General features: G+C 53.6%; 1 protein-coding gene across 1 annotated transcript in view; it reads left to right on the top strand.

The window, feature by feature from the left end:
• The first annotated feature begins 381 nt into the window (after positions 1–381).
• TIMP2 (TIMP metallopeptidase inhibitor 2) overlaps positions 382–25,099 on the top strand; it is a 51,133-nt gene continuing 26,415 nt past the window's right edge. The window contains exon 1 of the mRNA XM_024130027.3: positions 382–820. Within this exon, the coding sequence (XP_023985795.1) occupies positions 691–820 (130 nt within the window). The 5' untranslated portion in view covers positions 382–690. The remainder of the gene's footprint in view (positions 821–25,099) is intronic.

A 25,099-nucleotide genomic window follows, 5' to 3' on the forward strand; every position in this document is an offset into this window, starting at 1 on the left:
TCCCGTGCCAAGCTGGAGGGGAAGGGGTGGTGGGTGGGCCGTCTGTGCCCTGGAGGGGTGGGCTGCGAGTCCCAAGTGCTGAGTCAGGGTCCACTGGGCGCTGTCCTCCCGCAGCGCCCCCCCTCTCCCAAGCTCTGGCGATTTGGGAGGCTGCGGGGTACTGTCCCGGGCGGTAGGAAGCCAGGTGCGCAGCGGCGGGTCCCGGCCGTGCCAGGCTGGACACAACAAAAGCCGGGCTTGGGGGAGGGCCGGGAGGCGCGGGAGGCAAGCGGGGAGGGGGCGGCTGGGAGCTCCCGGAGCCGGCATTGGCCACCCGCCACCGGGGGGCGGAGCCCAACAATCCTCGGAGAGCAATAAAAGGCCGGCTCTGCCCGCGCCTGCGGCGCACACATCCATAGAAGGCAGTGGAGTATCGGCGACCCGGCCCGCGGCGCGCTAGCTCGCTCGCTCGTTCGCTGCCCCCCGCCCGCTCTCGTCTCCGCGCTGCCGGCCGCACCCCGCGCCCCCTCATCGCCCCCGCGACCAAGAGCCGAGAAAGTTTGTGCGGCGAGTGCGGGCCGGAGCGGAGGGCGCGGCCGCGGAGCGCCGCCCAGACCCGCGCGGCCCCGGCCGGCGAGAGGGGAGCGCCCCGAGCCCAGGCGGCGGCGGCGAGCCGGAGCCCGCGCCCCCGCCCCCCGCCCCCCGCCCGCCATGGGCGCCGCGGCCCGCAGCCTGCGGCTTGTGCTCGGCCTCCTGCTGCTGGGGACGTGGCTCCGCCCGGCCGACGCCTGCAGCTGCTCCCCGGTGCACCCGCAACAGGCGTTTTGCAATGCAGACGTAGGTAAGGACGGCGACCCCGCCCCGGCCCGGCGCCCACCGCCCCTGCGGGGCGCGCTGGACCCGGAGGTTTCGCCGGCGCCCCTCCCGCCCGCCTGCCCGCCCGCATCTTGCAGAGGGACCCAGCGCCCGCCTTCGGGGCCTCGGTGCCTTCTAGAATCCTGCAAGTTGATGCCAAAATCGTACTTTCTTTCCCCCCTTCGTTCTCTTCCTTTTTTTCCCTCTCTGCTGAGATGCTTCTCAACCTCAAAATTCCACCGAAATTCCGCTGCAGCTCCAGCCCCAGAAAAGGGAGCCAGGGAACGGATTGGATTTTGGCAGGCGGAGGGCCCCGGGATGCCAGCGCGGGGGGGGGTGTGTGGGGGTGGGGTGGGGTGGGGGCGGGGCGGGGAGAGTGCGGGACACAGCCTGGGGGGTGGGGGGACTCTCGACCTCGGTGGGTTGAAGGACCGGGGACCCCAGGAGGAAACTTTCACAGGTGAGATGGAGTTGGGCTCCTCTGGGCTTGGAGCTGGGTGGGGAAGAGCTGCTCTGCCTGGGCCTCTCCCACCAAGCCGCCTGTGGGGCTCACCAGATTAGACTGGGGCTGGATGGAAGCTTCCCTCCCCTGGTCAGGTTTCCCACGGGCTCAGTGGAGCATCTGGAAAGACGGGCAGAGCCCCAGGGCCGGCTCCTCCCACGTCCTGCCCAGGAGGCATTGCACACAGGGACAGGCAGGAGGGTCCTTGAGTGGTGACTGCTTTTTCAGGACATCCACACAAGCTGGGGGCTTTGGTGACTGAAGGTTGCAGGTAGGGTTGTATGGCTGCTTAGAGTCCCCAGCAAGTATCTGTTCCCCTCAGGACCCCTTGTTCCCCACACATGGGAGCTAGCGAGGAAAGGAGGAGAGCCCAGTTATTTGTTCTGATACACAGAGGGGCAGGAGACAGAAGTGGGGAGAATGCAGCAGAAATGGGAGGAACCAGCTGGGCCCTTGAGGTTTCCATCCAGTTCTGACACTTGCAGGCCTCTACTGCCCTGGTGACAGTCAGCCAGGTTTTCCTGGGGCAGGTTCAGTTTAACCAAAAGAACGGATACACAGCAGGTGGGCCTCTGCAGCTCACTCTCACTTCCTGACAGGTTTGTTTTCCGCTTCTAAGTCTCAGTGGCCAGCCGCGCATCCTCTTGCCAGCTGTGGTGAGGCTGGGCTGCCCTCACCTGTGCAGACTCCAAGGCAGGGTCTCTGGGTTTCTCCTCTTGTCAACCGTGCCTCTCTGATCTCCCCACACTCCTCACGGCTCCTGGCCACACTTCACTTGGCCCTTGGAGCTGCCGCTGTTGCCCGGCGCGGGAAGTCTTCAGGTGATCCTACCTGTGCGTGTCACGTAGCTCAGGCCACCTGCACCTGGGGCACGGTGTGTGCTTGCAGGGTGGTCTCCACAAAACCCGAATTGGGGGAAGTTCTCCAATTTGGCTTCGCTGCTCAGCAAGACTGGCGGTGGGGGGAGGAGAGGCTCCTCCCAGTGGCGGAGCCAGGATTGGCCTTGCGTGCGGTGTCCCCTGGGAGTCCAGGCCTGCCCAGGCCCCTTGCAGAGAGAGAGGCTGTGCTTCTAGGGTAGAATCAGGCCCAGGCTCAGAAGGAATCCGTGGCTCAGGAGACTCTAGGGCTTGGTTCACAGGGGCTGAGCAGGAAGGGGTCGGGCCTCGGGTCGAACTCACACCCCTCGGCCGCACGCACGGAGAGAACGCCCAGCCAGCCAGCCACTCCCATCCTTGCCCAGTGTCAGCTGAGGCAGCGCTGGGGCCGTTTCTGCTTTGGGTTTGGATCAAGGGCAGCAAAGGTCAGGGTCCAGCAGTGTCCGAATGCCTCAAGGCCCCTTCTTGCTTTGAGCGTTACCCTCTCCTCCACCTGCATCTCCTGGCATTTGTGTCCAAGTCATCACATCAAAATCATCGTAGAGCCAAAACTTAACCCCAGCGCAGCTCAGAGGTTCCACAGGGCCTACTGATGCCAGGGTCGCGCCACAAAGCCCATTACATTAGGTTCCCATGGCTGCTATAACAAGTGACCACAAACTGAAGGGCGTCAAACAGCAAGAATTGATTCTCTCACAGTTTAGGGGGCTTAACATCCAAAATGAAGGTGTTAGCAGTGTAGGTTCCTCCTGGAGGCTCTGAGGGAAAATCTGTGCCACCCCTGGTGGCTCCAGCAATATTTAGTGTCTTGGCTTGTAGACACATCACTCCAATCTCTGCCCTGTCTTCTGGTGGCCTTCTTCTCTGTGCCTGTGTCTCTGTGCCCTCTCCTCTTATTAGAATACCAGCCATTGGATTCAGGGCCCTCCCTAGTCTGCTATGACCTCATCTTAACTTGATCACATCTGCAAAGACCCTATTTCCAAATAAGGTCACATTCACAGGTTCTGGGTGAACATGCATTTGGGGTGGATGCTGCCCAGTATTGTTCCATGGGCAGCCCTTCTATGCTTAGTCAACTCGGGTTATGTCCCAGAGACATCCCAGGGTGTAGGCCCCAGATGGCCATGGAGTAAACCCTACGGTGAAAGCCATAGCCTTTCCACATCTGCTCCTCCTTTAGGCGGTGCGAGTTCATGGCTTCCTTGGTGAGGATTCCCCACTCTGGCCGAGAGCATAATTGCCTTGGGTCTGGATCTCTTTGCAGACATCAAAAGTCTGGCTCAGACCTTGGCTTTTGTAGTTTTAAAGCCCTACAGGTGACTGTGCCACCAGGGCAGTGGCCCGGGGGTCCAGGAAGGGTGATGGTCTGCTGTACCTGGGGTCCCTAAAGACTGACCTTTAATGCAGTGTGCTGGCTCCTTTAATTGTTGGCTGGATGCAGGCTTGTGAAATGGCTTGGTGTCTACAAGAGGCAGTTGGCTTAGGAAACAGTCATTTTTCTGTCTGCCTGTGTAAGGATTTCTGGGAGGCATCTCCTTAGCTCTTGCAGCCGGTAGGTTTGGAACTGTGGTCGGCAAAAGAGTTTGTTATGAGGCTATGAGATTGAGGATGAAGGGGTGGGGAGAGGTGACCGGGGCTCCTCCTGGAAGGCCCCGCTCCCTGTCCTTTCCAGAAAAGTGAGGATGAGCTTCCTTTCCAGGAAGTCTTTTTGCGTCTCAGAGCCCTGCTCGGCTGTGCCACCAGCCTCATTCCCTCTCATCGAATGGGGTCCTTCGCCTTCTCTTACAGGCCTGCACGGCTCCAGTAACCTGGCTGGAAACCAGCTTTGGGCTTGCTCTTCAGGTAGTGCCACAGTGAGGGAGCCTGGAGTTCCTTAGCCAGCTGAGTGCCTTGGCAGACCTGGGCCGCTTGGACCAGTTTCTGGAGTCGAGGGTGAATCCAGGAGCTCTCTGGGCCCAGACGATAAAGTCTCCCCCACGGCCTGGGTGGCGAGGCTCAGGGCCACTGTCTCCCAGGAGGGCAGCCTCCATGCCGTCTTTCTCAGGATGTTCCCATTTCTAGACGCTGCTTTTTGCAAACCCTCCGGTGGTCTCTAGCACCAGGTGGGGCAGGGCCCACAGCCAAGGGCACGTGCTGGTTGCCAGGGCAAACAGGCTGGCCTTGGGCACACACTGATGGGGGCCAGATAGCGGCCATTTGGGGAGAAACGCAGTAGGCACTCAGAAACGGCAGCATCCTCACCAAACATGTGCTCGGGAAAAGCAAGGCAGATGAGCTTCCTGTGAGTTGAGTGAGGCCTTGAGCGCACGGGGGCTGGGATGGGGGTGGTGCTGTGTAAAGACACTGTTGGCGACTCCTTTCGCAAAGTGTATAATCAGTCTGTGTTTCGTAATCCCGATTTTCCTATCGGGCTCACCTATGTTGCAACAAGCAGTTACAGAGTGCCCAGCTCTGCCCCAGGGGACGTAAGGGAGAAGCGAGGCATGATCCCTGCCCTCAGGAAGGAGTGCTAGGATACTGGTGCCAGGCAGTGTGGAAGCAGGTTTAAGACTGTGTGGGTCAGGGTAGGCAGAAGGCATGTAGACTCCCCCAACCCCGACCGACCGCCAGGGGCGTGGCTTAAAGTAAGTCAGCCCCCATGTGCTTCGGGCAAATAGTGAACCAAGTAACTGTCACAAGGTGAAAAGCATTTGGGCATCTGAAGAGAGATAACGGGTTCCGATGAGAGGATGGGGAGGGGGCTGTGGGGGGCCCTCGAGTGCCTGGGCTTGGCCTTGGACAGTGTTCCTGGGAGGATGTATTCTCCAGGGGAGTGACTGGAACCTGGGTTGGGAGATGGGAAGAGATGTGTGCAGCGCTTGGAGGCTGTGCCGCGGCCATGGCACGTGGCTGGGAGGGAGCTCTCCTCACCCCACGTGTTCCTACCTCTCTGATCTGAGGATGTGGTGCCAGCCTTCAGCCTGGGGCCTGCTGGGTCCCCTGGCATTGGTGGTCCTGGCCGCTAGTCCCTGAGCTGCAGATGGGCTTGGGTCCTGCTGCTCTTCTTTGTCATCTCAGCTGGGTTGCCCAGAGCATCCCATTCGTGAGGGTTTAGACGACTCCCAGGCTTGGGGGTCGGGGGGTGGACGCAGCCACCCTCGTTCTGATGCAGAGCTGCTGATCCAGTGCCCAAGGGGCTGTGGGAGCAGATGAATCCCTTGGGTTCCAAAACGGCTAAGAGGTATGCTTGGAGGACCCCAGGAGGTCTGAAGGATGGGAAAAAAACAGCAGGAAAAAGCAAAAGCATGTGTATAACTGAATCACTTTGCTGTACACCTGAAACTGTCACAACATTATTAATCAACTGTGACTCCAATATAAAATTAAAAGTTAAAAAAAAATTTAAAAATAATAAAATAAATAAGTACTAAGGATGTCATGTACAAAGTGATGACTATAGCTAACGCTGCTGTATGATGGATAAGAAAGTTAAGAGAGCAAATCCTAAGAGTTCTCATCACAAGGAAAACATTTTTTTTTGTTTTTCTTTTATTTTATATCTATGAGATGATGGATGTTAACTGAACATGTTGTGATAATCATTTCATAATACATCTAAGTCAAATCATTATGCCGTACACCTTAAACTGATACAGTGCTGTATGTCAATTATATCAATAAAACTGGGGAAAAGCATGAAAGGAGATAAAGAGAAGGCAGACTAGGGGCAGGGGTGTAAGTGCCACCGATTCTTCTCCCCTTCCCTGGAGCTCGTCTCAGGTGCCTGCCCTGGACACCCCTCCACCCTGCAGTGTGTGTGAGAGCACACACACACCACACACACACACACACACACACACACACACACACAAACACACGTACGCACGTACAACACAGGGTCGCAAGGCAGATCTGAACAGAGAAGGCAGACTAGGGGCAGGGGTGTAAGTGCCACCGATTCTTCTCCCCTTCCCTGGAGCTCGTCTCAGGTGCCTGCCCTGGACACCCCTCCACCCTGCAGTGTGTGTGAGAGCACACACACACCACACACACACACACACACACACACACACACAAACAAGGGGCTGAGGGCAAGTGGTCTTGTGGCTAGGATGGTCTTTCTGGAAAGAGAAAGTCAGACTTAGGAAATCAAGGTTGAAAGCGTAAAGAACCCTAAATTGGAGGATGGAGCTGGGGGAACATGTACCAGGCATGGTTAAGTGCATCATTTCGCAGTGCCAAGGACAGGGACAGGCTGCCTGGGAAAGGTGCGAGAGAGTCTGGGTACAGAGCAGGCTCGGGGGCAGGAGGGCCCGAGAGGCAGAGTGGGATTGGACGTCTGGTGTATCACATAGAGTGTGCATTCCATCCCGAGGGCCTGAGGAGAGGCATCGAGAGTGTGTACCTGAGGGTGACAGCGGGCATATCACCCAGGGAGTTGGCTGAAAGGCAGGTGTCTGAATTAGCGTCCCATGTTGGACCCTTGGGGCTCAGGGCGTGGGCATGGGTATTTCTCAGACTCTCCAGGTGATTCTGACATCCACCAAAGTCTGCACAGAGCAGTCGTTTCCAAAGCGGGTACCCAAGACAATTTGGGTGTGAGAAGAGAACATTATAGAAATATTACGATGCGGATTGACAGCTGCACTTGTACATAGTTTTAAACGAACAGGTAGATTTTGAGTGCTGGGCTAGGCTTCTGTTTAGTTGCTACAGGGTCCATAGACGGCAAGGACCATAGGGTGTCGGGGTGGGGGGAGGCGTATGTGAGATGCACCAGAATGCTGGGAGGAAAGGCAGCCAGGGGAAGTGGGGAGGGAGGCGGACTTCCAGACCGAGGGGCAGTCTGGGTACCAGCGTCTCAGAAAGGTCAGGAATGAAGCTGGCTCCCCCAGCCCAGGCCCAGGCTCTCCCAGGGCCCACCTCCAGGACCCCTGAGGCCTGGGCTGGCTGGAATCCTGGAGCCTTTGGCGCCTCCATCACTGCGTGCATGTGCAGCTCCAGTGGGAAAGTGATAGAGACCCAGGGGAATCCCATTTTGTAGCTGACAAAATTGGGGTCAGCCTCGTCCAATTAGCATCCTAGGTTAAGCTACTGGAGACCCCAGCAAGGTGGACTGGGCTAGTGTTTGCTGTAAAAATAAAATTGAGATGTAATCTCTATAAAGAAGGGTCCTAACCTGGGGGGCATGGATGTCTGTTCAGAGATGGGCCTGGTGGGGGGTGGTCTTCAGCCCTGAAACTGTAAGCAAAGCTGCGTGTGTGTGTGTGTGTGTGTGTGTGTGTGTGTGTGTGTGTGTGTGTCCATGTTTTTCTGTGGACAGGGGCCATGGCTTTCTCCAGGTTCTCAAAGGGGTATGTGACCCCTAAAAGGTTAATCACTGCCTATAAAAGACTTTTTTATGGCCTGTTGGGAGGGGTGAGAGACATGGTGGGAAGGGGCTTTGAAACCAAAGGGTGGGCAGCCTTGCGCCCGGGCGCAGCAGCAGAGCCTGAAGCCCCGGCAGTGGGAACCAGGGGGGGTCTTTGTCGTCCCCCCACCGCCCCGAGAGCTGTTAGACATGGGGGGGGGAGGGGAAGGAAGCTGCAGGCAGGAGAGCAAGGTTAAAGGCTTGTCAGCCACCCAGGTGAGCGGAGCAGGCACCTGCACGAGGGAGGGACTCAGGAAACAGAAGGCAGGCAGGGGGGTGACGGGCTGGGACGGGGGCTGCCTCTGGGCTTTGACCTCAGGGCCAGGGCCAGGCATACCCTAACGTGGTCAGGTGATCAGTGGGGTTCCCTGCTGAGTTCTGCTGCAGAGACAGTGGGGTCTCCGGCTGTAGTAGCTACAGCAGATTTTGCAAGTATGTGCGGGGCCTCGGAGGGAAAAGGGAGTGAGAGCAGAGGCACTGAGAAGTGGGGACACAGAGGTTTGGGGCAGCATGGTTAGGGCAGCTGCTCTGCGGCCCCACGACTCAGTCCAGGGGAGAGATCTTGGGCAGGTGCCCTCTGCCTCGGTTTCTCCGTCACCAAAGAGGAGATAATAATTTACCTACCTTTTAAGGTTGTGGGCAAAGATCACAAGAAAGGGCAGAGGTGCAGTGCCTAGGACGGTGCCCATGGAGGCTCTCGGGGTTGGGGCGGGGGGGACTGGCTCTTTCTGTGCCAGATGCTGTGCTGGACGTGTAATCCTCACCCAGCCCTGAGGTCTGGCCATGGTTATTACACAGGTAGGGGGGCGCAGAGACACACAAGCTGGGCTCTGGTGCCTCCAGGAGGGTGGCCAGGGAACTAGGAGGGAAACCGTGGTAGTTCTGTGAAGGAAAAGTGACTGTGACAAATAACAGTAACAGCAGCTGTCATCATCCATGCTAAGTGCTTAGAACTGTGTTCCACATGTTCCTCGTGTTAACATGTCTGATTGACAATTATCCCCATTTTACAGATGATCAGACTGAGGCATGGGCTGATTAACTTGCTTGGGTCACATGACTATCAAATAGCAGAGTAAGAAGACAGGGTTTTAAAATGAAAGGAGGGTTAACAGCAAGGAGACTGAACTTGGCGATTCTGGTCCACCTTGGCTTGGAGGGGGTGGTCTCTGGGGAGCATGAAGGATGGAAACTCCTGGAAGCTGACCTTGTTCGTGAGATTTGCTCATCAATTGGAGATGAGCTAAATTAAATTAAGCTCTATCCTGACAGCAGAGTATTAAGCAGTCATTTTAAACAGTATTATAGATTCACGTTTTTGACCTAGAAAAATGTTCAGAGTGCATTAAATTTAAAAGCCCAGTTACAGTCAGTACACCTTCGCATTTCAAACACTGTCTAATATAACTTTTAAGCGCGCAATGCATAATGGTACATTGTAACAAAAAGTTATCAAGCAAATACTCAAATTAAGAGACAAGTCATTGCCACCCTGAAACCTCAGTTAATCCATCCTGGTCCCAACCCCCTCCTTTCCCTTAGATAACCACTGTCACTGGTTTTTATGGTGAAAATTCCCTGGCGTACGGAAGTTTTATTGCTTCTGTATGTATCTCTATCCTTTTTTTTTTTATTATTATTGTGCATGTACAGAAAAGTCTGGGAGGGTGACTGTCAAAATTCTAGGCAGTAGGTGAGATCAAGGGTGATTTTTATTTCGTTTTGCTTATCTGTATGTTCTAAATTTTCTGTGATTAACGTGTGTGAGTTGTATAATTATTTTAAAGTTAAAAGGCAATGGGGAGACAGGGGCGGAGGTTTCTTCAGGATGGGGGAGGCAGAGGAGAAGGCTGCGGGCGAGAGGGTGAGAGCCCTGAGCCCGGAGGGAGGGCGAGCGCGTCCAGGGCTGCCCAGCTTTGCCTTCGTCCTCCAAGAAGCAGATTAGGGAAGGGTTTATTGCTTCTTAAGAAGACTCTTACTGTTTTTCTACCTCAGAGACTTACGCTTTTTTGAGGTGTAATTCACATACTGTTCACCCATTTAAAGTGTACAGTTCAGTGGTTTTTAGTGCAGTCACAGAGCCGTGCAGCCATCACTACTATCTGATGTTGCAGCATCCCGAGGACCCCTGAGCTGAGTACACCTTGAGGTTTCCGAGGTGAGACTCAGGCGGTGTGTTTCCACCCGGTGCTGCCCCAGCAAGGCCGTGCCCTACAACAGGATGCACAGGATGCAGTCGGCCTCCTACAACTCTGCTGGCCTTTCAGGCCCTGGCAAACTACACCCCTGCCCCCGACTGCCTATGGTGGTAAATACAGTTTTACTGGGATGCGGCCACGCCCATTCCTAGTACAAAGTCTGCAGCTGCTTTTGAGCTACAAGGCAGCATTGAGTAGTAGCGACAGAGCTATGTTAGTTATTGTACCATCTGGCCCTTTATGAAAACGTTGCCCCACCCCTGGGTGTGAGCTTCCTGGGGCTGGCTCACCTCTCACCTGGTGGCCCGCTCCCTGCTTTCCAGAAGAAATGATGCTTGTGGATGTCATTCTCTGAACTGACCCCGAACATGCAGCAAATCTTGAACCTGTGGGCCTAAGAGAGGGAGGGACGAGTTTAAAGGCCCTAACCCCTCTGTGGTGGAAGGTTCCGGGGTGGAGAGTTCCTGGGGACAGAGCCTGGCTTGGGATGAGTCTTCATGAGGCCCTTTCTGATCTGTGGTCTGGAGATCTTGGTTGGGCTTTCCGGGAGACCCCTTAGGGTCAGGGCATCCTCACCGAGTTGGCTCAGCACCCCGGCTCTGCACCAGGCGTGGCCGAGGCCCCTCTGATGACAGGCAAAGGCCCTAGTTAGGAGGCACATCCACAGCTGATTCTTAACCAAGGACAGAATGAGGAAATGGACCGACATTTTAGAGGAAAAAAGACGAAGTGGAAGGCATTGGGAGAAGAAGGCTGGGCCTTTGGAGTCTGTTAGAGCTGGTTCTGAGTCCTGACCCTGTGCCTCTGTGAGCCTTGGTTTCTTCTGTGAAAGCAGAATTAAACTCCTCAGGACCGGGCCATAGCAGATGCTGAGTGAATTTCCGATGAGTGAGTGAAGTATGCAAAAGCATGGGAGGGGCTCAATAGATGTCGGGCCCACCCACTCCATCTAGAATTCTGAGACCCTGGATGATGCTTCTGTGAAACCTTGTGGCCTCTGTCCCCAGAGCTCCTCAAGAAGAAAGTCATGTGTGTGCAAAAGGGAAATAAACCTCCTCTGACATTCCTGGCCCCCTCTGCTTTCTCTGTTCTTCCTTCAGCGTGTAAAACTCAGCCTGGCCTCTCTCTCTGTGGCCCAGCTCACTTCTGCTGCCCTTTCTTTGGTCCAGATCAAGAGTTCAGGGCCGGTGGATGGGTTTTCAGCACAGGCCACATGATGTGAGGGAGACGCGCTCACGCCGGCTCCCAGCACTGTATGGAAACTGTACCTCTGATGGTCCTCTGCTCTGCCTTCTCCGTGCCACCACTCCCTGGTCATTCCAGGTAGTTGAAAATTCACTGTGCAGAGTTGGTTGACCCGCCCCAGGCCACCTTGTCCTCACCTGGGTCCCATGACACGTGAGGGTGTGGAGAACAAGGACGGGGTGGGAAGGATGCCAGGAACGCGTTAGATGTGGAGATGCGCGGGAATGACCTTACTGGGCCGCAAGTCTAGAACGTTTGCAGGCACAAGATGAAGTCTGAGCTCGCGGTGACCCCGGGCGCCCCAGCCTCTGGAGTCCAGGGTGCTGTCAACAGACAGCACTCCGTGTAGCCGGGAGAAGACGCCGGAGGTCACTCGTGGGCTTCAGGTTCGTGAGGATTGTTCTGCTCCGAGGGGAACATCCCTTTTCAGAAGGACTGTTGACCCTGTGACAGGGCGATTTTGGGGGCAGGCACAGTTCTCTCCTGGGGGCTTTTCTCTGCAGCCCTCCAGCATTTAATCTTCAAGTCTCAGAAGGCCCTGGGAGAAATGGCCCAGCCCAGCTATGCCCAGGCAGAAACCAGGTATCTCAGGAGGAATGGTGTTGGAGCAGAGCCATGATGAGCCCTGTCGGCCCCCAATTCTTGGTAGTGACATCTTGGTCCCTTGGCCCTGTTGGATCCAGGGCAGGGAACAAAGGAATAAATCTAAGGTGGCGGGCTTCCCTGGTGGCGCAGTGGTTGAGAGTCCACCTGCCGATGCAGGGGACACGGGTTCGTGCCCCGGTCTGGGAAGATCCCACATGCCGCGGAGCGGCTAGGCCCGTGAGCCATGGCCGCTGAGCCTGCGCGTCCGGAGCCTGTGAAAAATCTAAGGTGGTGTTTGTTTCTTGTGCACCGGTTCTGCGGCGGGGGAACCACTGGCAAATAGTCACCAATCATAAGCCTCTTCGATAAAAAAACATCGACTGTCTAGGGATTTTCAGTGCAAAAGGACTTCATCTCTGCCATTTCACAAGGACTCATGAGGTAGGTGGTAGGTCAGGCAGGTGTCCTCCCCTGTCTGGATGGAGAGCAGCCCATGATTTACCCAGGGTCGCACAGCCAAGGGCGGCACCAAGAGTCTGAGGAGCTGGATCCTGGCTCAAGTCTCTGGAAATAGATCAGACGTCACAGCTTTGGCCTTTCCATTGCTCTGTTCTGTGTGGCCAAGAGGCTTGTTGTCCTTGGAAGGGCTGACTCTTAAGTAGGTGTGTTTGGTCCTAACCTGAGCGATTTAGAAGCTTGGAAGGGCATTTTGACAATGCTGATCAAGGACTTTAAGTCTCCCCTTGAATGTAAATTGGTGCAGCCACTATGGACAACAATATGGAGGTTCCTTAAACTGCAAGACTTACCATGTGATCCAGCCATCCCGCTTCTGGGCGTGTATCTGGAGAAAACTCTAATTCGTAAAGATGCATGCACCCCAGTGTTCATAGCAGCACTATTTACAATGACCAAGACATGGAAACAACCCAAATGTCCCTTGACAGATGAATGGATAAAGAAGATGTGGTATATTTATACAATGGGATATTACTCAGCCATAAAAAATAGTAAAATAATGCCATTTGCAGCAACATGGATGGACCTAGAGATTATCATACTAAGTGAAGTAAGTCATATAGAGAAAGACAAATGTCATATGATATCACTTATATGTGGAATCTAAGAAAATAAAAAAGAGTAAAATAATGCCATTTGCAGCAACATGGATGGACCTAGAGATTATCATACTAAGTGAAGTAAGTCATATAGAGAAAGACAAATGTCATATGATATCACTTATATGTGGAATCTAAGAAAATTATAATGAACTTATTTACAAAACAGAAGAGACTCACAGACATAGAAAACAAACATGGTTCCCAAAGGGGAAAGCTGGTGGGGGCAGGGGGGAGGGATAAATTAGGAGTTTGGGATTAGCAGATACAAACCACTATTTATAAAACATATAAACAACAAGGTCTTACTGTAGAGCACAGGGAACTATATTCAATATCCTGTAATAAGCCATAATGGCAATGCATACAAAAAAGAATAGATGTATGTATAATTGAATCTCTTTTCTGTACACCAGAAACGAACACAACATTGTAAATCAACTATACATCAATTAAAAAAAAAAAAAGTCTCCCCTTTGGTCAAGCAACTCTAAAGCCAGGAATTTTTTTGCAGGAAATAATGAAGTACATGTGCTGGCATCTCGTGACAAGGATGCTTACCTCCATCTTGTTTATCTCGGCGTTAGAAACAGATAAAGCAGCAGGGCAGTGGTCAAATAAATCACAGCCTCGGATGCTCTGTGGGACCAAAGGTTGTAGAATTTTTTACTGAAATGTAAAATGTTCAGATAAAGGAGGAGAAATTAGACTTTCTTTTGCAAGTGTGTGTTTTCTAATTTATCTCTGTTGAACTTGAACGATATGTGTCATTTTTAAAGTCAGAGTTTGCTGAAGTACGGGTCTGACTGTGCTCGGCGGCAGGTTGGGCCCGCACTGTTAAAGCTGGGTTGGTCCTAGTTCATTGATGGGCCCCATGGAGCAGAGACCACTGAGCAGAGCAGGTTCATCCAGAGGATGGGAGCGGCATCCTAGGAATCACTAAGGTGGTGTCGGGAGAGCCCGGGCTTGGGAGAAATATCTTCAACGCAGGAACAACCTGGAGAGCACAGCAGTGGTGGACATTCCGGAATGCGTCAAAGGCCCCACAGGCTGAAGTTTTTGGCCACCATGTTATCTGCACTCTCCCCAAGCCCCGCCCCAGACTTGTCCCATGCTGAAGGTGGGTGTACATGACCTTGCTGAGAAGAGGCTAAGGGATTGGGGGCTGGGTATGCTCTGGGGAAGGAGAAATGGACATAAGACCTTGTGTCTATGGGGCCAAGACGAAGGGCCCAAAAAGTGGGTGGGAAGCTGTGGTTGAGAAGTTCAGGGGCAGACTTCCTGCCCTACGCCAGGTCGGGGACCACATGACCTCCCCAGGGCCCTTCCAACCCCACACAAAGGCTTTCATCCCTGGATCAGCTCTGCCTCCAAGGTTCCAAGTTCCTGCTGTTGACTTTCGCAAGAAACCAAACCCTGAGATCGGTTGCTTTGACATCTTGGGGCCAATATCATGTTCCCCAAACTAAATTTCTCAATTGTCAAATTTGTGGAGGGTGCCCTTAGCCCTAGAAACGAGGTCAGGCATGTCCTATTTCTTATTTTGGGTGGGTGGGTGACATGGGGGCCCCAGGCCAGCATTCCTTCCCCCCGCCTCCAGTCGGCTCAGCTCAACAGTGGATCCTGGAGGGGCAAGTGTCCCCAACCTGAGTGGGGCCGTACACCCTCCCTGTGGGAGGAGGGGTGGCCAGCGTTGTCGGGAAGCCCTGACCTTGAGGTGCAACAGCTCAGGAGAGTGACACCCCGATGAGGGACGTCACCGTGCTGCCAGGCTGGGACAGGAAGGATTTTCTCCCTGCCGGACCGTCTTTAAACCCCGAAAGCACGCGCACGTCAGGCATCTGCACGGTGCCCCCGAGGTGGCCATCCCTCTGCTTGAAACCCCAGCTGTTTGAGTCAAATCTTTGTGATGGGTGGACCCACAACAGGTGTGCTGACAGGTGCTTGCCCTCTGGCTGGCTCGTCACTGTCCTTGACTTCACGCCTGCTCTGATGTCAGCGTACAACAGCTCAGTTGTTCCCATGGCAGCGGCTGCCAGAGTTCACCAGCTGGGGCGGATGCTGGGCTGCTGGTGGAGGTGGGGAGCTGCGATTCCAGCCAGCTTTGGTCAGTGGGCCCCGGAGACCCCATGCAGGGCACCCAGGGCCGAGGTTCTTGTTGTGTCCCCGTCCCCTTATCCGTTGTGAGGGTGGAGTTCTTTCTGTGCCCGGTGGTTTGGTGAGGGCGCCTTGGGAAGTGGGCCAATAAGGGTGTCCGGGCCACATGTCCAAAAGGCTAATTTGAAAGTCCTTGCACCACGGGGCTCTGCATATACAGTTGGGTCGGGGAGGATGGGCAGTAGAAGCTGGTGGGATGGGGTTGGGGGTGAATGTGGTGGTTTGAGGGGGGAGATCATCATGAAACAGGAACAGTTGTTGGCACTGGGGACCCCTGACCTAGGCGGGGTAGCTGCAGTAGTAAGGTTGGAGGGAAAGCAGGTGACATCGTCAAGAGACATTTAGTAAGGCGCCAGTTGGATCAGCCGTAAGCAGCCCCCCAGCTAGCCTGGTGTCTCCTGTGAATTTGGAAGAGCCTGTGCCTCATGTCTGTCTGAATGAAGCTGGTCGGGGAGGTAACAGAGACAAGATGACAAGGGCTTGTTCTCCTAGAGGCTGGCTGCCCGGCCATCTCGGCCTTCTAGAACTGTCCTTATCCTGAGTGTGCGTCAGGGAGATGGTTTAACATACAGATTCGCAAACCCCACCCCAGGATTCGGATGGAAAAACCTGCGGTAGGGCCTGGCCAGGACTCATAGTCTACCATGATCACCTCCCCACCAGGTGATTCTGATGCAGCTGGTGTAACACCCAGCTGGCTCTATGAACCACTACTCTGGTACTTAACTGAGGGAGAGTCAGGAGGTGAGCAAAAGTGGAAGCTCTGGGCAGCACACTGGGTGTCACAAAGTGTATTTCTAGCGGCTAGAACTCAGAGAAATGGAGTTTAAAATGTTTCTGATGTTTGTTTTATCTGGGCTTGGCTTGGATGCCTCCAGTGATGGGTGTCTCACTACCTACCAAGTCAGCCCAGTGATTTCAAGACAATCCTGTAGAAAGTGCTTCTTTCCACCCGGGCCAATTTCTGCCTCCCTGTAATGTGTTCTTGGTGGCCTGGTCCAGGCATCTGGAGGCACGCACGGTAAGTACCACCCTCTTCCCCAAGCAGCTTGCCAAGCATGTGGGTGTTTCTGATGGTGATGAGCACTAGCATCTGTGTAGATGATGGGTGTTGCTGTTATTAGCCCCGTTTTACAGATGAACAGAGACTGAGGCACCCAGAGTTAAGAAACCTGTGCTAGGTCACACAGTCAATACTCTGAACCACCAGAGTACACTGCTAGACTTTTCTACCACCTGCAAGTCTCCCACCAAACATTCTTGGTTCCTTAGGACTTTCCTTCCTATGACCTGTTTTTGTTTGTTCATTCTCCTCCTGAACTCTGAGGCCCTTCTTCCCATCCTTAACCACTCTCTGACTTTCTGAACCATATCTGGGAAGACATACCTCTCCCTTACTCGGATTTTCTCCTTATTTAGTAAAAGCGTAGTTCTCCTTTAGTGTATATTTCTCATTAGGTGAATTCCTAATAATTTCTTTTCTTTCTTTTTTTTTTTGCCGCACCGCGTGGCATGTGGCATCTTAGTTCCCCGACCAGGGATTGGAAGCGTGGAGTCTTAACCACTGGACCATCAGGGAAGTCCTCCTAAAAATTTCGATAGTTATATTTTGATTTTAAAACTTGCAGGCCATCCCGTTTGATCTTCACGCATCCCGTGGGGTGGGAACAGGGCGGGTGCTCCTCCAAGTGCCTCTTTCACGCTGCGGCCGGGAATGTCCAGGTGAGGTCTGACCTGCGCAGGGGCTGGGCTGGACCATTACCCTGCTTGTTTTAGGCGTTTCTAGCAACGCAGGTAACGATCACATTGGCTCTTTTGGTGACCACGGTCTCTGCCGACTCTGAGCTCACAGCCGGCTCAGACCCTCTCGTCTCCAGCTTTGCTCCTTCGGAGCTACATTCTCCCACTTGGCACTTGCAGGTTCGGATGTGGGGACCCACGTGTGAGTTGTAGATGTTTTCCCAGTATGCTTGGCCTTGTTAGATTTGGCCAGGGGTTCAGGCCTGTGAAAAATCTGAGCTGAAGGCTTGCATTCCAGCAACACGGCTGGTTTTCCATCTCCCTGTGGGTGATTGAGTGCCGGGGACATCACATCCAGAGCTGATGGCCATGGCTTCAGACGCTCATGTACTTGACTCATGGAAAGCCCACCAGGGCCCCAGCCTCTACTTTTCTTGCTTTAGACACACTTTTAAGACACTGCTTTGTGTGGGTCCCAGTCCATAGCAGTTTAGAAGCCATATGAGAAAAGGGGGATAGGGTGCTGTCAGACACAGACAGAAAGTTACAACTACGGAGGAAGCTGTAAGAAGTACACTTAAAAACTCCAAATTATATCCTGGGGTCATTTAGTTTAGAGGAACTCTGTCATATATATATATATTTACACATGGTTTTTTTAGTGGGGGTCCTATATATCTTAAAAGCCCTTGAGGGATTCTCTATATTATAGTCCTAAAGATAATCCAGAGTTCTAAGAAGGTCAAATTATATCTATTCTGTGTGCTCTCAGGAGACAGAAAAATGTTTAACTTGACACATGAAAGAGTAAGCTTTACTTATATGGAAATGTTCTCTCTGGCCATGCCAGCTAATTGGGAGCCCTTTTATAGCTATTTTTAAATGTTTCAAAGAAAATGTGCTAAACCGTGTCCCCGGGCCGTTGAGTCTGTGGGCCCCGGAGAAAAACAGGAGCATTTTCCTGTTGCTGCGGATATCAGGGGCTGCCTTGTCAGGGAGGAAGAACCAGAACAGGGCTGGGGAGAGGTGGGTGGGTAGGATGAGGGGGGCTCTATTTGAGGAAGAAGGACGGGCACGAACACAGTGAAGGTGTTGGACCTGGGTCAGGGGCATTTGGGATGCCTGGCTGGGGCGGGGTGGCCAGATCCTGAGCTGCTGGAATGTTCCCAAGCCTGTAGGCCCGGGACTGCCCGACCGACTTTGGTGAGATGGTTAACTGAGCGCATTTCTGGGCCCCTCCCCACCGAGGCAGAGGTGGGATCGTCTGGGGCGGGGCGGGCCCCCAAATCTGCATCTTAACTAGCAGTTCAGGCAACCCATGAGGCAGGTGGCCCTCTGGCTATGCTTGGAGACTTGCTGGTGCCATTGCAGATGCTCAAGTGACACAGGTGGCCGAGTTAGAACAGTGGCTGTAGCCATAGTGCTGGGGAGGAGGAGTCAGGTGGGGTGGGACAGGGGTGGTGACAAGGGAGCCTGGTTAGGAGGCTCAGGTGAGACCCTTCGACTGGAGTCCGATCCACCTGGCATTGGAGCCCCTGGTTTGGGCGCCACCCAGCCTCCTTCATGGTCACCTTTCTTCCTTATCGGCCTGGGGTACCCTGGAGTCTCCATTGAGGGGTCAGAAGGCAGGAGGGCTGCTGCGGGCCTGGCCCTTCCTGGTGGCCTGGGAGGGGGTCTGCCTCAGCTGAAAAGTCATCTGAGCCACTACCCAGGTGACCGCCGCGGGCTGGCTCCACGCACCGGGGACGCAGAGGGTGAGAGGAGAATGGGCCCAGTGTCCTTCCCATCTGCCGCTCTGAGGGGAGCTTCTGTAAGGACAGGGCTGCGGCTTCCCGAGGGGTTGAAGGCAGCCAGCACAGGCCAGCCCGTCCCACTTCGGGGGGGCAAGATCAGAGGGCCCCAGAGAGAACCTGGACACTCAGAACACTGGTCTCAAGTCTGAGCAAGGAAGGGCTTGGAGGTGAGGGCACGGGGCAGCTGGGGACATGGGCAGAGGGCAAGGGTGCATCTGCCGGTTGGTACAGGGTTTTCAGTTCCTGAACGAGGGAGCTGACTCTAATTTCTGGGCTTTATCCCTAAGATCAGCATCCAGATGTTTCAGGTTTTCATCCATTTGCGTGTCTCCAGGAAAACCACCTGGGCAGCATTGGGGCGCACACCCCAGCGGGCCTGGCTCAGGGTATAACGGGTGACCGAGTGGGTGGGGGCCCTCCAGAGTGGGAGAGGCTCGTGCAGGTTTTGCTCCTTGTCACCAGTTAACATGGGGCATGAGCCAGTGGCTCCAGGCCCAAACATAGACCCTGGGTATCGGGGTGCAATCTTCCCCATTCTCTACAGATGAAGAGACATTCACAGCTCTCTCCCTCTCCTCACCTGTTTGGACACCCCTGTGGCCATTCCCAGGGGTGGGAAAAGCTCAAGCTCTGACATTTGGGACCCAGATTCAAACCCAGCTCCTCCCTGTGAGCTGGGACAGTTACTCAGTTCCTGCAGTTCTATTTCTTGGTGTGGGGAGATGCTTTCATTTCTCTTGGGCGTATACTTAGGAGTACAATTGCTGGGTCATATGGTAGATCTACATTTACCATCTTATAAAACTGCCAAACTGTTTTCCAGAGCGGCTGCACCATTTTGCATCCCCACCAGCAGCATGTGAGGGTTCCGATGTCCCCACATCCTCACCAAGTCTTGTCGTTGCCTGTCTTTTTCATTGTAGCCGTCCTAGCGGGTGTGAAATGGTATCTTCATTTTGCATTTCCCTGATGAGTGTTGGTGTTGAACATCTTTTTATGGGCTTTATTAGCCATACATAAATCTTCTTTGGTGATGTGTTTATTTCAACCTTTTGCCTATTTTTATAAATTTATTTATTTATTTTTGGCTGCATTGGGTCTTCGTTGCTGTGCGCGGGCTTTTTCTAGATTGTGTTGAGCGGAGGCTACTCTTTACTGTGGTGCGCGGGCTTCTCATTGCGGTGGCTTCTCTTGCTGTGGAGCACGGGGTCTAGGTGCTCGGGCTTCAGTAAATGTGGCATGAGGGCTCAGTAGTTGTGGCACATGGGCTTTGTTGCTCCGCGGCATGTGAGATCTTCCCGGACCAGGGCCCAAACCGGTGTCCCCTGCATTGGCAGGCAGATTCTTAACCACTGCGCCACCAGGGAAGTCCCTGCCCATTTTTAAATTGGATTGTTTGTCTTCTTATTATTGTAAGAGCTGTTTATACAAACTGATTCAAGTCTTTCGTTGGATGTGTGATTTGCAGGTATTTCCTTCCAGTCCTTGTCTTGTGTTTTCACTTATTAACGATGTCCTTTGAAGTGCAGAGGTTTTTAATACTGATGATGCCACACTTATCAATTTCTTGTATTGCTTGGGCTTTTGGTATTGTATCTAAGAATCTTTGCCTAACCTGAAGTCATGAAGATACAGTTGTTTCCTTCCAAGCGTCTATAGCTTTAGACCTTACCTTAAGGTCTGTGATCACTTTAATTTCTGTATATGGTATATAATTTTGTATATGATGAGATAAGGGTGTAAATTAATCTTTTTTGCCTGTGGATATCCAACCGTCCCAGGAACATTTGTTGAAAACGAACAAAAAAATGACTCTTTCCCCCATTCAATTGCTGTGGCACTTTTGTTGAAAATCTCAACCATTGTGTTTAATGCCCCAGCTTTCTCTTTCTCTCTCCTCTTGCTCATCATGGTGGTTGGCAGACTGGTAGAATATGATATTAACCGCATTTCCACATGTATAACTGCATCATCATAGTTACCAAGAGCCAGCGGCTATGTGACCATTGGTCAGAGACAAGATGGTCTACCCGAGTAGCAGCTGCCACCTGCCAGCTGTGTGATTTGGGTCAAGTTTCTTAATTGCACCCTGCCTCAGTTTCCCCACCCGTGAACCAGGGGTGCTAATAACTCCTTACCTCAACGGTTACTGTAAAAAAGGTAAGCGGAGGGCAGCCCACACAGTTAACATTAGTTGTTCCGTTGATGCAGTGTGTTTCTGAGGACCAGCATTACTTTGGGCTAAAATTACTCAGCCTGGCTCCACACATCCTCAAATAAAAGAAGGGAAGGGATACCCACCCAGTTGAGGGGTGCTCCGTGCAGACTGCAGTGTCTAGGAAGCAGCTCCCATAGCCCACACATCTGGCCGTTTTTGACATCAGCTGCAGGTGATACTCTTTTTTGGTGTGAATGCACCTTCTTTAGGAAGGCCTGGTGGAGCACGTGTCTCTGACTGATGCCAGAGACGTGAAAAAAGAAATACCACGAGCTTAACCTCCTCTCTGGTTTGCACTGAATCCTAGTACAAACATGCACGTCAGCACATTGACATTTGTACTTGGTTCCACCAAGTACACACACACACACACACACACACACACACACACACACCCCTTTCTCGGCAGGCTCCTCCTCCTTCACCACTTCCTCTGTAAGTAGCTCCGTCCAGAGGGCCAGACGTTTGCATCACCCCCACCTGAACCCTAACTTGTCTCCTAAGGTGGGGTCTTAACCCCGGCACTGTTGACATCTGGAGCCTGGTCCCTGTTTGTCGTGGGGCCATCCTGTGCATCTCAGGACATTTTGCAGCATCCCTGCCTTTATCCACTAGAGGGAGGGGGGGTGTAGTACCCCCCCTCCTTCCAGTTGTGACAACCAAAACTGTCTCCAGACATGGCCACATGTCCCGCTGGGAAGCAAAACCACACCCCACCGAGAACAGCTGCCCTGCCGGGTCTCATTAAAGGCGTGTGAGACAGAGATCGGGAGCCGGAGAACAGACCCTCGTGGGCGGGTGTCAGGAGAGTGATCTGGAGGGACACGTCCCCCAGCTTGTCCTGCACTCAGAGCCCCGTGTGCCTTGTCTCCAGGGCCTCACTGTCCTCGGAACGCTCCGGGCAGGGCTGTGCAGCTTCCTGCCCTGTGGGCTTGCCGTGAAACGGCCGTAGCGCCTGTGGCTCCTCGGCCCTGGTGCCCTTGAACCGCCACTCTTGGTTCGCACCACCTTCTCTCCGAAGCCGTGTCTGCAAAGGCCCCCGACACGAAAGGAAACGCGGAGAGGGCCCCTCGGCGGAGCCCCAGTCCCAACGACGAAGGCTTGCTTTTGAGGCAGAAGCACAAATTGCTACCTACACGTCCGAGAGAAAGGAGCCCAGCTCCTGCAGAGAAGGCAGGACCTCCAGCAGTGGAAGAGCTGCCCCAGCGCTTGGCCGAGGAGCTGAAGGCAGAGCATCAGGAGGCCCCAGACCAGCGAGTCCGAGGCCTGGAGAGGCTGTACTTAGCACCTCTGCTGGCGGGGAGGCGGTGGCGGGCAGACTGGCCGAGGACCATGAACCTGACTCAGAGGGCTCGACCCAGCAAGGAGCAGCCAGGTCGCCCAGGGCCCAGGGGAAGCACGCAGTGGCCGTGCGGCAAGAGAAGGACACGGAAGAGCTGCTGCGACGGCAGCCCCGGTGCACCACGTCCCAGAGGAGAGCAGTGGATCAGGAGAGGCAGGGAGCCTCCAGAGCCACAGGCCTGAGTCCTCGTCCCCTGAGCCCACCAGAGAGGAGTAAAGGAAAACACGTGCCTTCAACGAAGACCGGCGGACGCCACCGTCCCGAGGACCCTGGGCTAAGCAGAGGGACAGACTTGGGGAAGCTCTTGGCTGCTGTAGGGGAGGTCAAATGCCTGGAGGAACGGGAGACAGAAACAGCCCAGGACGGCAGGAGGCAGCTGGAGAAGCGAACGGCTTGTCTTCAAGGCCCGAAAAACCACTGTTTGGATCAGAGCCCCGAGGGCAAAGCCGACGACCTGGAACAGCTGTGGCCAGTCGGCTCGACCTGCAGAAGGGGGGCCTCACCGCTGGCAAAGCTCTGTGACAAGAGCAGGTGGCAGGGAGAGCTAGAGTTTGCCTCTGAAGAGTTGTTTGATACCAACCGGAAGCTGAAAAAACACCTGAACTTGCACCTGGATCTCAAGCCCGGGATGGATCAGAGCCCCAGTGAAGAACAGGGCTTTGAGGAGACGCAAGCGTGGAGAAGGGAGAGCCAGAGAAAGAGGAATGCAAGAGAAGCAGAGATGGACATGGTGCCCGCGGGGGAGCCCGCGAGTCCAGCGGGGGTGGACGCCCACCTGACGCCGTCCAGAACCAGCTTGAAAAAGTTACCAAGCAATCTCAAGAACCAAAAATCCCATAGGATGGCCAAGTGCGTGGCTAAGAGTGACAGTAAACCGTGGTCTCCCGAGGCAGGGACATCTCTCGATGAAGAGAACCTGCTCTCGTGCAGCCCCGAATCCAGACAGGAGCCTCCCCGACCGGACGCGCTGGCACAGGGCTCCCTTCAGCTTCACCCGCAAGAACAGGCAGACAGAGGTGGCTTGACGGCATCAAGGCAGAGGCAGAAAATGCAGGTGGAGCAGAGCAGACCAAAGCAGCTGGACTCACTCAAGCAAATCAGACACCCCAAGATGAGCTTGGAGGCCGACCTCCAGACGGAGCTGGAAGATGGGAGGAGGGCACAGAGGCAAGCTTCTCTGGCTCATCGGAAGCCTGTCTCCCCTCTAGACCAGGAGAAGAAAGGACGGTATGACCGCAGCCCCACTTCCCGCTCGGCCAGCATCGTCGACGATGACAGGCACAGTCAGATGATCCGTGACCTTCAACAGCAAATTCTAGAGCAAAACAAGTTGCACAAGCAGTTTCTTGAAGAAGCCAGGAAACGCTTGTGAGAGTTTCAGAGAATATGTTAAAAGCGAGAGTCCTGCCCCTGGTAAATACATCACTGATAACTGAGCGTTCTGCCGGAACTGGCACCCAAGTCTGTGCGATTGTATTTGCGTCATCTGCTCAGAAACCTGTAAGCCTCTTTAAAATGGGCCATCAGTCATCCTTCCATCCTTTGGAGCGAATTCCTCTGCAGGAATTGTACTTATTGCCAATCTTGCCTTTAAAACTAAGTCCAATTCAGGAAGACTCCTTAGCACGAACGTGTGGGGCGCGGTAGGAGGGTCTGGCCATTGTAGCACAAAGGTGTGTCCTGGAGCTGAGGCTGTTTTCACATGCCACTGCACAGATGGAAACACCAGGTACATTGAAGTGCATCAGATGTTTTGGCGAAATAAACATTGGACTCTGAGGGGCATCCAAGGTCAGACGGGCACAGTTTCAAAAGATACATCATTTGTTGCTTAGCCAGTGGCTGAGACGTTAATGGAGAGATTTAACAAAAATCTTTTAGTCTTTCAAACCAACATCATTTAATAGGACATCAGTAACCTTCTTATAACTTTAATATTAGAAAGCAGGAGGAAGGGAGAAAGGAGGGGGAGAGGGAGGGAAAGAAGGGTGTGGAAGCAAGAGGAAGAAAGAGGAAAGAGGGAAAGAAAGGGGAAATGGTTCCCAGCAACTCAGCCCTATAGACTCCTTCTGGGGCTGGCAGTGGTGGGGGAACCAGGGTGTCTGGTAGGTTCCCTACCCTCCAGCTTTACCTCTGACCCAGAAGCCTTGGCAGTCGTGGAGACCCTACACCGGGTGGGGTTTTATCTGCCTGTTGCATACTTAGGGGTTGGAATGGGGGTGGACAAACCTTTTCTGCAAAGAGCCGATAGTAAACATTTTAGGCTTTGCTGGCCATACCGTCTCTGGCAACTACTCTACGCCTGCCTTTGCAGCTGGAAGACAGCCACAGACAACACATAAATGAATGGGTGTGACCCGAGTTCCAATAAGACTTTATTTACAAAAATAGGTAGTAGGCAGGCTTTGGCCCTTGGGCCAGAGCTAACTGACCCCTGGACTTAGCATATGAAGGAGATGTTCCCTCCCTCCCTCCCTCCCAAGGACCTCAGATGCACTGGGTGGGATAAATCCTCTTCATTCATATGTTGGCATCATTGGGCCATCAGTGGCCTTTTTTATCTTATGTATGTTTGGCGTCATAGCCCAGCCGGGTCAAAGTGACCAACAGAGTGAAGGCAGGGTCTGCCGCGACCCCAGCCCATCCATATATAGACAATATAATGAACAACTGTGAGCCCACCACCCAAACCCAAGATCTGGAATATTTGCTGAAAACCAGCTTTATCTGTGTGCTACTTCCCTCTTCTCTACGCTGTTCCTCCTTAGCTGTATCGTACACCCGCTGAACTTGGGAGTTGTCCCTGCACTTCGCTACAACCCGAACACAACCTGTATTGTTTAGTTTTGCTTCTGCTTGAACCCTAGAAAAAGGATATTATATCATGTGTGGTCTTTTGGAAGCGTTTTTGGACCCAGCATAGTTAGTTCATTCGTGTCACACGTAGGTGTCATTTTTGCCACAGCGTCATAGCATGTGGCCCTCTGAGCCTTCTTTCCATAGCTGCTTCTGTTTTGTGCCAGTTCCCGAAAAGTGAACTACACCCCTAACGCATTTGGATCAGAAGGCCTGGCATCAAAAAGTGCTCTGGGAATGTTTG

This window comes from Physeter macrocephalus, chromosome 14 (assembly GCF_002837175.3).
Source record: "Physeter macrocephalus isolate SW-GA chromosome 14, ASM283717v5, whole genome shotgun sequence".
Taxonomy (NCBI): Eukaryota; Metazoa; Chordata; class Mammalia; order Artiodactyla; family Physeteridae; genus Physeter; species Physeter macrocephalus.